General features: G+C 36.1%; 1 protein-coding gene across 1 annotated transcript; it reads left to right on the forward strand.

Annotated features, from left to right (window-relative positions):
- The first annotated feature begins 1,616 nt into the window (after positions 1 to 1,616).
- On the forward strand, positions 1,617 to 9,580 carry LOC143741293 (somatostatin receptor type 2-like). The gene is made up of 2 exons (XM_077233724.1): positions 1,617 to 2,066; positions 4,456 to 9,580. Exon 2 carries the CDS (start codon positions 4,523 to 4,525, stop codon positions 5,660 to 5,662), a length of 1,140 nt encoding a protein of 379 aa, XP_077089839.1. The 5' UTR covers positions 1,617 to 2,066; positions 4,456 to 4,522; the 3' UTR covers positions 5,663 to 9,580.
- The last annotated feature ends 3,511 nt before the right edge of the window (positions 9,581 to 13,091 follow it).

Below are 13,091 nucleotides of genomic sequence, written 5' to 3' on the forward strand. Positions count from 1 at the left end.
CTTCTCTTCTTCTAGGATTGAGCATTTCAGTTCTGTTAAAGCAGAAGATAACCAGTCTCAGGAATTTTTGTTAAAAATAATGAAACAATTCATTATTTGTCAAGCAATTTAGAGTAGGCCCACATACATGCCTGCAGTTTTCGTATAGTTTATTTTTTGTCTGAGGTTAACTTAAGGTGTGTGTGTGTGTGTGTGTGTGTGTGTGTGTGTGTGTGTGTGTGTGTGTGTGTGTGTGTGTGTGTGTGTGTGTGTGTGTGTGTGTGTGTGTGCGTGCGTGCGTGCGTGCGTGCGTGCGTGCGTGCGTGCGTGCGTGCGTGTGCGTGTGTGTGCGTGCGTGCGTGCGTGTGTGTGTGTGTGTGTGTGTGTGTGTGTGTGTGTGTGTGTGTGTGTGTGTGTGTGTGTGTGTGTGTGTGTGTGTGTGTGTGTTTGTGTGTGTGTGTGTGTGTGTGGCCTGGTAAACCCTACATTATGGGGACAAAATGTCCCCATAAGGATGGCAATATCTGAAATCCTTGTTCGTGTGGGGACATTTTTTGGTCACCCTGAGGAAAACAGCTTATAAATCATACTAAGTGATGTTTTTTGAAAATGTAAAAATGCAGAAAGTTTTCTGTGATGGGTAGGTTTAGGGGTAGGGTTAGTGTAAGGGAATAGAATATACAGTTTGTACAGTATAAAAATCATTATGTCTATGGAAAGTCCCCATAAAACATGGAAACACTACATGTGTGTGTGTGTGTGTGTGTGTGTTTGTCAGACAAGTCCATATACTGACCCTTAGAACATAACATTCCATTGTTGTTGTTTGTGTTGTTCACACACTCCAGAATGTGAATTGGTCATGTGTTGATCTATGTTTGACCAGTTAGTCAAGATTAGTTTGTTTCAGCAGTTATTTGATACAGATTCAAAAGTGTGAATTCGATTTGTGCGCATGCACTTGGTTTGATTATATGTTTAACCCCTTCTCCTGCCTTCTACGGGCAATTGTCACATGACAAAGATGGCAGATTTCAGGTTGCACACTTTCACAGGATCCTACAATAGAAGAATATGACTTAAAAAGTAAACCCTATCTCCCTTTATATAATTTTTCTGTAATGCACTTGTGCACCTCGTCCTATACTATCATATTGTAATGATACATTTTTGTTCCCATGTTGTCTGGACATGACATATTGTTCAATAAAAATAAAAAATAAAAAACCTTCCACAGGGTTCTATAAGCCAGCCGAGGAACTGCCATTAAGATGAAAGAAGCTTTCTGCAAGTTGCAGAGTTTTTATAGTGTCATTTTTAAAGCTTGACTTCAATAAATTGTGCAAGTTTTAAGTTCACAACAATTTAACATCAAATTATTTTATCTCAAAGAATTGAGGTAACATTTGATTTCTCACGATATGACTAATTTAAATTCTCTGAATTAATTCCCTCATGCATTTCCATCTAATCTAATTTTAAACATCTTTTTTTTGGGGGGGGGGGTTCATAAATTATTATTTTGACCCCTGACATATTCCCGTATCCTTATCAAGACCACACAGCAAAAACAACTGAATATAGCCTTTCACGTCGTTTAGATTAATGTATCTGCGCAGGATATATCAAGGAAGCGCGCGCTCGACGGATCAGTAGCTCCATCTGCACTCACACTCGTGCGCGCGCTCCAGCAACACACACACGCGCGAGGACCTGGCTCACATCGTTCCGCTCAGACTGAAAATACCAAAGGAATTCGATTGTTGCCCCTCGAAATTTAGTTTTCATGACTTAAATGTTAAGTTTATTGAGTTCAAGTGCGTCATTCGCTACTAAACTTATGTTTTAGTGTATTTTCTACTGAAATAACGGTCATTTGTTATCTGAGGAGAACTGTCGTTGTCCTGACGCACAAACGGACACGCGCGGGTTTATCAGGAGGTGTCAAGTGCGAGTGACGGTTATTCTATTTGCTGGATATTGTGCTTGGTCGTACAGTTTTGCGGCAATATTATGGTGGCAAATTGAAACATGTGAAGCTGTTCATATTCCAGGAATGGATCTCCAAAGGTGTCCCATAACTACAGGTAACTGTACAGGCAAAAATGTAATACATCAGATAGTTTAAAATTGTCTTTTTTGCAGCATACCAATTCACGTGGCATAGCTGTCAGCGTGTTATTGACGGTTTAACATTTTTATTTGAGAAGAAGAAAGTATTTAAACATTTACATTATACATTTTAATCATTTAGCAGGTGCGTTTTTTATTCAAAGTGACTTACAAATTAGGAGAATTACAGGTAATTAGGCTACAAATTATTTGGTAAAATAGTTCGATCAGTCGTAGATGTCTGTTTTGGCTAATGTCAAAAAAATGATTTTTTCCCCACTGTCTATAATAATCCATTATAAATAGCCTAGCTATATTTTACACAATTTATTTAGACATGTCGTGTAACGTTAGCTACTTGTTGAAAATCACATAGCTTAGAGAGGCAGAGTCGGAAAGCATCATTAATTGTCTATTTAATATGGGCTGTTTAAGCGTTTGGACGTTTGGAATAGGAAACAAAGTTATATGATTTGATTTCAGTTGGGTTTCTGATATTTTTCTCATTTGAAGATGTTGTGATATTGTGTGGGATGATGGAGAACAACACGATTTGGATGGATCTCTGCAATCTAAATAGAGAACACTGCAGTAGTTCTCTTTTATATTAATTCATTCATCCGAGCCTTGGAGGAGCTGTTACAGCTAAATTAAGTTCGTGTCCTTTGTTAGATTATCTCTTATATATCAAATATTCATACTGTTTGCTCAGTGAAGATCAATTAAACCAATATTTGCTAGGGCAAAAGTCAATGAGCTGTAGAAACCAGACAGACAAGGTAAAGTCCTTGTTTATCCTAAGTTGCAGATCAGACCTGTAAGCAGTATTGATTCTCTAGCTGCATGCATGTGACCCGCTTTCCATTTTCATCTAATTTTTACTTGAATAATGCTTTTATTTAAGCTGAACTGATATAAATCCAGTCTACTCTCGCGCGATATGCTAATCAGAATTCACCTCTGTGGTGATTATACCCCATATTGCAATTATTGTTTGAGATTCGTGGTTGCTCCATCCATGTGTCTTGCTCTCTCATGTGAGTTGTGGGTTTCCTAAACTTCAGTATGCTGATGTAATCCAATTTGGGGGAGTAAACAACCTTGACCATTTACATTTGGCTGCATCATGTCTTGTCATGAAGTGACCAAGTGAAAAAACTCATAAAGATTCTAAAATATACAATACTTATGAATTCAAGTTTAGAATATAACTGAAAATGTTTGTGGTGTGCATTTGTATCTCCTCCTGAACTGTCACATTAACATTTAGTCTGAAACCATTAAAAATAAAGGGTCTTTATGGAGTTGGACATTTCCCGCCCCGGCGTTGGTTCCGGAAGAATTTTTCCCATTCATTTTCCCCATAGGGATTTTAAAAATGTTTTTAAAAAAGAGCTATAAGTCATAAACCAAGCCAATCAGCAACGAGGTGAATCAAAACATTACAAACTCTGATTTGATAAATAAATAAAAAATCAACAACAAAAAAAACATAATACAAGACTGTGAACTTAACGACTTCACTGAGGGAAAGAACTACAATCCCATGAAGCATTGCAAACAGCATAATCAAGTTAAAAACAATGGAGAAATATAAAACTTAAGTACTAATGTTTTGTTATTGCAAAATATGCATATACAAATATTTAAGTATTTTGAGAGCTAAGAGAGATCGACTTGCAGTTCTTCATGAGAGTGTGCGGGGCTAAAGAGACAATTTGGCACGTCTTTTTTTTGTGACTCACTGATTGGTGTAATTTTCTGTACAGCATCATGGATAATGTAGTTTTTTCACTAGGAATTCAGCTGTTAAATATTATTATTTAAAAAATAAACTGAAATAACACGTCCTTACGGCTTAAATAGAAGCAAATACCATGGATTAACAGCAGGGCTTAGCTCACAGCAGGGCTATCTTTAAAGGTTTAAAAGTTATCATTCAAAATCAATTTCCATATGGAGAAAAATGAATGGAGTTTTTACTTCTGAAACCCAACTGTTGGAACTCTCTTGCCATCTGGTTCCTTGAAGAACCTTTAAAAGGATTCACAGTAAGGAAAACAAAATATTTTAAGAACTGTGCACTGAAAGGTTCTTTTGGGAACCAAAAATGGTTCTTCTAGCATCTCCCCTTTTGGAAACTATTTTAAAGAGTTTAACGTGGAAATCAGGGCTACAGTCCACTATTAATACTTCCAAAAGTCTTCAGATATGTGTGAAAAATTACACTCACATGCGACATCCCTTAGATTAGATTACTTTGATTCGAGACAAATAAAGCATTATGTATATGTGAATTTATTGAAATTTGCAGATTGGTTGTTAACTCATATTTCCTTCCTTTTTTTTCTCAAATGCCCATAGGTTTCGTATTAAACTGTGGGTTCAATCTTCATAAGCCTTTTCCCGGTGAATAATAAACACTGCCAAAATGGACACATGGACGTTTATGCCCAATTCCAACCTATCCCTCCCCGACCGCTTGGTGAATAATAGCTTCTTCCCAGGGAACGAGTCTGACTTTGGCCTGGAGATTTACCCTCACAATAGCACTAACCATGGTTTTGACCAAACAAGTTCAGTCGTCATCACATTTGTGTACTTTGTAGTCTGTGCGGTGGGACTGTGTGGGAACACACTGGTCATTTATGTAATCCTGCGCTACGCCAAGATGAAGACTGTCACGAATATATACATTTTAAACCTGGCAGTGGCGGATGTCCTTTGCATGCTAAGTCTACCTTTCATTGCGATTCAGCTCTTGCTTCTCCACTGGCCCTTTGGATCCGCGATCTGCCGTGTCGTCCTAACCGCAGACTCCATGAACCAATTCACCAGCATCTTCTTTCTAACCGTCATGAGCTTCGATCGCTACCTAGCCGTGGTGCATCCGATCAAATCCACCAAATGGAGAAAGCCACGCATGGCCAAAACCATCAGTCTGGCCATGTGGAGTGTGTCTCTGTTGGTAAACCTACCAATTATGATCTACAGCGGAGTGAACTTGAAAAGAAACGAGGCTCGGACGTGTACCATGTTGTGGCCGGAGCCACAGAACACCTACTACACCGCGTTTATCTTCTACACCTTTTTCTTGGGCTTTTTCTTACCGCTGATTGTCATCTCCATGTGCTACCTGCTAATCGTCATAAAGGTGAAGTCCTCTGGCATGCGGGTCGGCTCCACCAAAAGGAAGCGTTCAGAGCGGAAAGTCACCCGTATGGTTTCTATCGTAGTGGTCGTGTTCGTGCTCTGCTGGTTACCTTTTTACGTATTCAACGTGACCTCTGTGACCGGAACCGTTCCCACAACACCTGTGCTGAAAAGCACGTTTGACTTTGTGGTGGTGTTGGGTTACGCCAACAGCTGCGCCAACCCAATCCTCTACGCCTTCTTGTCGGACAACTTCAAGAAGAGTTTCCAAAACGTCTTGTGTCTGAAAAGAGTCGGTGGCCTGGATGAGATCGACCGGAGCGATAGTCGACAGGACAGGACTCGAATGGTCAACGATGTCATGACAGAAACGCAAAACGCTGCATTGCTCAATGGAAACCTTCAGACCAGCATCTGAAAATGTTACATGAAATTTGTCCTTTGTAGAAATGCAAAGACTGGTTGTCAGAAGCTACGAGAGATTTAGTATTTAAGATCCACATTTAAGTATTAAAGTGTATCTGGATGTTTTTAGGACACCTGCATGTCTTAAAATGGTCCATTAGGGCGAGATCCTTTAGGAGAGCTTGATCTGATTGATCTCATGTATTTAAGCGATGAATGTAATTTACTGTAAATAACTCTTGTTTTGTTTGGTGTTGCTGTCTGAAGAAATTATGAAGCTGTTGTGTTTTGTTATGTTCACTTCAGTGCCAAAACTGTCTTTAAAGTTAAGAGATACAGTAGCGCCAATATTCAAGATCATGGCCCTTATTAGATAAACATTATTTCACTCTCTAAAGACTTCTGTGGAAACACAAGGCCAAATAGGACAAGCTTTTGTGATGACCAGACCACATCACTGAATATAAAAAGGTCTAGATGTACATTTCTGTGGCCTATTTATTTGTTGTTTATTTAGTGAATTATGCTTGTTATATCTTACCAAAACCTGATGGTTGCCATCTGCTTATATCTTGTTTACATTTTCAAAATCCTTCCTCATCATATTTCGCCTCTGGTTCCCAGTAGAGTTTTATTTTGGTACTGGAAATGTACACAATGTTCAGTGGAGAGGGGGAGGAGAAAGATGAGCTCTGTTGCAAAACTTAATGAGCTAATCGACATTTTCAGGCATCCAAAAGGTGTAGGCAGCAACTTTATATCAAGAAACCTCCTTTTGATAGCATTTATACGGCATCACGTGTATCCTTCATGGAAAAAGCAATCCAATTGCACGGTTAAAATGGACTACTTGATGCATATTTGTGCTATGAATTCTATAGGGACCACTTGTGAGTTGTGGCTTTAAACGCTCTCTAGGTTTTGAAACAGAGCTTTAGTAATTATTATCTGGCCTGGAGAAAGTTTTAGAACTTTTTATTAATCGCACTTTGTAAAATCTTTCCCACGCGGGTCAAAATGACCTGAAGTCCTAAAATTATACTTTTTTCTTTTCTTTTTTTTTTTTTGTTGTCCAGTAAGCTCATTTAATTTAATTTTGATAATATTTTTTCTATTTTCTAATGCATTTTTTTTTTAAATTTTTTATTTTAAATTTTATTTAGCCTACCTTTAAATTGCTAGATTTGATCAATAAATAATAAATAATTAGTACTTTAAACACATTCCTCACATTCCTTACATTTCATGCATAACCCTTTTAATTACAGCTCAAAATATCTTACAATCTTTGTGGACCTCTTGTGAAAAAAACAAATTTGACATGATATTTTCCTGACTCTTGCCACTAGGTGGCCTTATAGCTCTATATGGAGCAAATGAGCTGTTCCACTGGGTCCTAAAGTCATTTCTTTCAGTGTGCATTCAGATACACATGTAGATATGATCAAAATATTTCGAATTTTAGTTTGAATTTTGAGCATTTTTAGGTGTTTCTGTGTACTGAAGCATTCCTCTCATTCCATTCATTCCTAATGGCGTCAAATTGACCCACGAGGGAAAGATTTGTTACTTTTTGAAATTTCAACCACAAAACTCCTCGAATCATATCGGAAAATCTTTTTTTTTTTTATTATTCGTGGTTCAAGTGCGACAAAAGTGCTAGGGTCTTGGACCCCTCTGTTGAACGCTCAATTATTTTTACTTTTTGGATTAGTATGATGTAGCCAAAAACCATTGGTTGGACTCAATTAACATTCATTAGCTGGCAAATGAGATGCAAATCAATCCTTCTTTTTCCAGTTGCTCAATCACCTCAGTCAGTGAGACAGACAATGATGACAGAGAATGCAAGGAGGCCATACACTGTATTCAACTGTATTATTCATTATTCTGAGAAAAGTATTCAAACAAGTGCATCGTCCAATTCTTTTTGCCAACATGTTGAATATACCTCATTATGAAACATAAGATATTCAGCCTTTATCCATCATTGTGATGAATGCATCCCGTCACATAATGCTGAAGCATCAGCGCGGACTGTTCAATAGCAGGTTCTTTACATTTGCATCGCTCGGAGAACATGAAAAACTATTCATTATAAAACGACGCTGCAAGTGCCTTAAATAATCACTCAAAAAGACACAGAATGAGAGAAGCGTAACCATGTGCATTTATTCATTCATAGCTTTAACAATAAACCCTGAATGTTCAATCAATTCATCTACTGTTATACACTTGTAAATAAAACACTAATTTTAAATCTCTGTCGCTTAAAAAACTGTATAATGTGTAAATATTGAGCTAGCATCGACAGAACGTCTTCAGCTCTCGCCCATTTGAGGGGTTTCGAGAATATTAACATTTGCGAAGGGCTAAAACAGTTCAGACTGAACTTAGTCTGTCCGACTTTAAGGGCCGAAATCAAGTGACGCAAGTCGAAAGGTGAATGAGTGCATGTTTGGAGTATTTTAGGACCGAAACAAACATATTTTGAAACCTGGGGAAGTATTGATGACAGCAAAAGTGGTTATCGCAGTATTCGTCCAGTGTTCAATGTGCCTTTGACCGTCAGGCAGGCATAGGGTGTGTGTGTTAGTGTGTAGTGCTTTAGTGTTGTATCTCATGCGAAGTTGTCTATAGTTCCCAGTCTGGTGGTGTGTGGGTGCAATATAGCTTTCCCTTTATATTAATAACACATTTCAAAGATGTCATTCTTCATCCTACCGTACAGCTGTGTGAACAAGCCTTGAAAAAATGATTCATGCATCTCTCATTCTCTTCATTAGTTGCTTAGATTGAAGGTTGTGTATTGCTTTTTCTCTTGCCGTGCATGTGTGTGTCCTGGCTCATCTTAAGGATGACGCAAATAAACTCAACGTCAGGCTGTGCCTGTCATTCCCTCGCTGCAATTTGCCACAGCTCAATTTTTGCCCAGTTATTTATTTTATAGATCTAATTTATTATTCACTCGAGCGGAATAATCCTCAGGTTTAATTAAATGATCCTTCAAACACTCTTGTTGCCAGGTCATTTGTGGAGAAAGCAGGATTGTGTTTTAATTAAATTTTCCAAAGGCACTGGCATTCATTAAGTAGACAACATTTTAACGGTAACACTTTACAATAATGTCTTATTTGTTAACATTATTTAATGCATTAACACAATGAGCAATATGTTTATTAACATTGGTTAGTTAATAGAAATAGAATTTTATATTGTTTGTTTGTGTAAGTTCACAGTGCATTAACATTACTAAATGAACATTAACTATATTAATAAAGGCTGTGGAACTATTGTTCATTGTTGGTTTATGTTTATCCTTTTAGTTAACTAATGTTATTAAATGAAACCATAATGTAAAGTCTTGCCTTTTAAAAATGCTAAATAATGCACATTACCAAACCTGTGATATTATGTTAATTGTGAGGTGCAAATAAGTCATTATGATTAATTATGTAAAGTTGTATGTATGCATTTGTGTTTAAACGTGGCTGGTAATGACTTTTACTGGGAAATAACCCCTACCAGTGTACAAAAATATTACAGAGAAATCTTATGCTTAATCTAGGGGATTCTGAGTCAAATTTACCCTTTAACACAGCTGAATAAATACTGTATTTACACATGAGTAAATCCTGATGTATAAAGATGACAAAACATCTTTTTTTTGCAATACTTTTTCTTTTTGTAAAATGTCTCCCTCTGTTGTCCAGTTTGGGGTTTGATAAAAATGCTGGACTTGCGTTAGCTTTATATCTTTTGGCTTGTTTATGGATTAAGCATCATGTTCATGACCTGTAATTATTAACAATTGTAGAGAAACGTGTGATCAAGTATCCGCCAACCTTTTTCAGTGTTGTTATTGACAAAAATGAAGTGCATTACATTAATATTCCAAACAAATAAAGACTAATGTGTGAATAATGCTCAATTTGACTTGTGTATGTGCAATAGTATGATAGTACTACAAAAATATTTACTATAATATATATTTATTTGATAAAAAATACAGCAAAAACAGTAATACAGTAACTGTGAAATATTATTACAATTTAAAATAACTGTTTTCTATGTGAATATATAGTAAAGTGTAATTTATTCCTGTTATCAATCAGCATCATTACTCCAGTCTTCAGTGTCACATGATCCTTCAGAAATCAGTATAATATGATGATTTGCTGCTCAATTATTATTGGTGTCCAATTATTAATCATGTTATTATCAGTGTTGAAAATAGTTACACAGCTTCATATTTTGGTGAAACAGTTATACATTTTCTTTGATGACTAGAAAGTTCAAAAGAACAGCATTTATTCGAAATAGAATCTTTTGTAACATTATAAATGTCTTTACTGTCACTTTTGATCAGTTTAATGCATCTTTTCTGAATGAAAGATTGTAAGATTTTTTTTTTTACTAACTCCAAACCTTTGAATGGTACTAAATATGATTATTTATACAGATAAAAGTCCTGTAAAATATGATCAACAATGAATCCATTCAACATCAGATGAACCGCACTATGCCTGTAATGAAAACTTGATTGTATATGTTTAGCTTCCTCATGCATTTCTCATTGTCTGACACACAATGAAACCAAAGCGTTTATCATCTAAACTAAGGCTTTGACTGTATTTTGAGTCAACAGGTGTGTGTATTGAGCGAGCTCTTCCTGTCCCGATCCACCATCTGTGTGTGTGGTTTGGCTTCACTGAACCCCAGTCACACACTGCAATGTCATGCTCGCTCAGACCTTATAATAGTTCTTCTGCTAGTTTCTGTATAGGTTGTCTAAGAAACACGCTTGTCTACATGAAGTCTATTTAAAAGAGCTGCAGGTGCAAGGATGTGCTCAAATGAGTGTGTGATCAGTTTCGGCTTGAACACAACAGCACAGAGGTGTCAAGACCTGAGAACGTAAAAGTACAGATCCCTTACAGCGAAAATTACAAGTTACAAGTCACCAATTCCAATCCCACTTGAGTAAAAGTCTTTTTTACTGTAAAAAAACAGTATTTTACTCATACTGGATGTAGGCTCAGAGATGCACTAGTCCTCGACACCTAAGAGACATGCCAGTGAAAATAAGATTGAGAAACCATGTTTATTTTCTAAAATGAAACATAAAACTGAACACCTAAATATTGCAATAAATAAAGGTCTTAAACGTCTAGAAACTCTCAAGTCTCAGTTCAGCTCAAAGAGGTCATAAGTAAACCAATGTCCTTTAAAAAGGTAACATCAATATAGTGGATAACTAAAATAAAGTGAAGTAAAGTGTACTTGCACTGTGAGCTGGTTTGGGCCTCATCATGTCCTCATCTCCGAAATCAAACACCTGTGATTCAGAAACCTGCGAATGCACTCGCATTCACGTAAAGTAGCCTTGTAGACCAGTTTGTGTGAGTAACGGCAAAACACACTAGATATCGTTCCTTCAATGTGATAACGCTTCTTTATAGCAGAAACTGCAGCAGAACAACTTAGTGCCGTGCAGAATGTAATGTCTAATTGCACTCTTCACAAATGTATTGGAGTAAAAAGTACATTCGCTTGTTCAAAAATGTAGTCAAGTAGAGAGTAAAAGTTGCTTTTTTGATATTTGATACTCAGTAAAACTACAGTCGCCAAAAAGTTCCTTAAGTAACTAATTACATTTACTCCAAAACTTTACAGCGCTGCAGCAGCACGAGTCATTTTATTGTGGATTTAGGAAATAAAACAATGTGGGGGATCTCTCTGCAAACATCAGTGGCGCATAATGAGTTGAAAGATACTATTCGATATGACTAGAGATATTCATCTTTTGAGACAAAACTTGAGCGATGTCCCCTCCGGAGGATTATGCATCTTTATTGTAAATCTGAGTCATCTGCGCTCGGTTGTATGAACAACGTCTCTCCCTCTGAGCTCCTCTAGTCATTTAGTTCATGCTACAGCAAGAGAGCATTCAGTTGGAAGATCATTTGTTTGAATGAGTCTTTAAAATTGTTTCACAAAAAACAAGCCACTATGTATGACTCATTGTAATTACCCAGCCAAAATGGGTATGAAATGGACTGAAAAACTGGGCCCTGTATAGGATTGTCCGCGGACTGTCTGAAAAGAGTGTAATATATAATATATTGACAGCAGTCCAATAGTCACTAAATTTATAGTTTTTTTTAGTGACTAAAAGGGTCTGAAAAGTCACTAATCTAGTTATCGACACTGTCTACAAGCTTGTTTGGGCCAAACTGCAATAAAAAATGGTAATATTGAAGTTAAATCTTATTTAATATTGCTGAATCATCCTACATTCATTTATACCAACAGAACTAAATATTATGAGTAACAGTGTTTTTACAATTGCTAACATCCTGTTGCCAATTTGTAGTCACATTTTCAAAACTCTAAACACAATTAGCACAACATCTGTCTTTGTGAACTTACCATTAACACAATTCATGTTGTATTCACATAATATGCAGTCGGTTAACACATTTATAAAATTCTCAAATTTTCTTTTCACGCAAGCTTCAATATTAAAATCATGCACAGTTAAAGCAGCCAGAGAAAAGCACAAGTTAAATCTCAAGGGTCATGACCCCAACTAAAACTAAAAGTGTTTTTTCGGTTTATTTAAATTAGCATATTTTACTTTAATTTTATGGTTTTTGTTTGGCAACCGTACCTGCCAGTCATTTGACAATTTTTTTACGATTTTTTTTACAATGAAGGTATATGATCGTGATTATTCAGGAAATACCTGTAAAATAACAGTGTTTTTCAGTTTATTTAATTTAGGATGTTTTACAGTTGTTTGGGGAGCTGACATTCATTTGACCATTTTATCATTTAACTGTTTTGTTACTGTTAAATTACAGATTATATTTGTAATTTTACATACATTTTTATGTAATTTAAGAAAACAGAAAAAATACTGTATGAAAAATACAATCAATTTTCTGGAAAAAAAATGTGAATTACTGTAATTTGTCATTAATGTCACAATACCTAAAATAACAGCTGCATTTTTATTTTACAGATATTATTTGTAATTTTACAGTGTTTTGAGTACAATTTAAAATGAAAGAAAATGATCGTCAAAAAATCACAGTTATTTTCTGTAAAATTAGGATGTTTTTTTTTTTACAGTGGTCTTATTTACAAATGCTTAAACACAGCATGACAGAAATGAAGAGTCAATGTTTCAAACCCTAAATATAGTATAAAGCCTTTACTTCTGTAACAACACCAAAAGTACTGATATATTAAACATATTGAAACAACTTTAAGCATTTTTAGGTAACATATTACTGAAATATTGATAGCTGAATCCAATCTCAGTCAGACGCATGATGTTGAAGATCTTTCCATTACTTGGACATACACAGTAAAAATGGGACTCTTTGAAATGTGTTTGTTGAATGTGGATGCGGAAGAACACAGAGAAGCAGAGC

Source organism: Siphateles boraxobius, unplaced genomic scaffold, assembly GCF_051911475.1.
Source record: "Siphateles boraxobius isolate OS27281-9 unplaced genomic scaffold, OSU_SipBor_1 185, whole genome shotgun sequence".
NCBI classification, from domain to species: Eukaryota; Metazoa; Chordata; class Actinopteri; order Cypriniformes; family Leuciscidae; genus Siphateles; species Siphateles boraxobius.

Bases quoted from the DNA above. Each gene is read 5' to 3' on its own strand.
- LOC143741293 (XM_077233724.1), top strand. From the start codon at position 4,523: ATGGACACATGGACGTTTATGCCCAATTCCAACCTATCCCTCCCCGAC.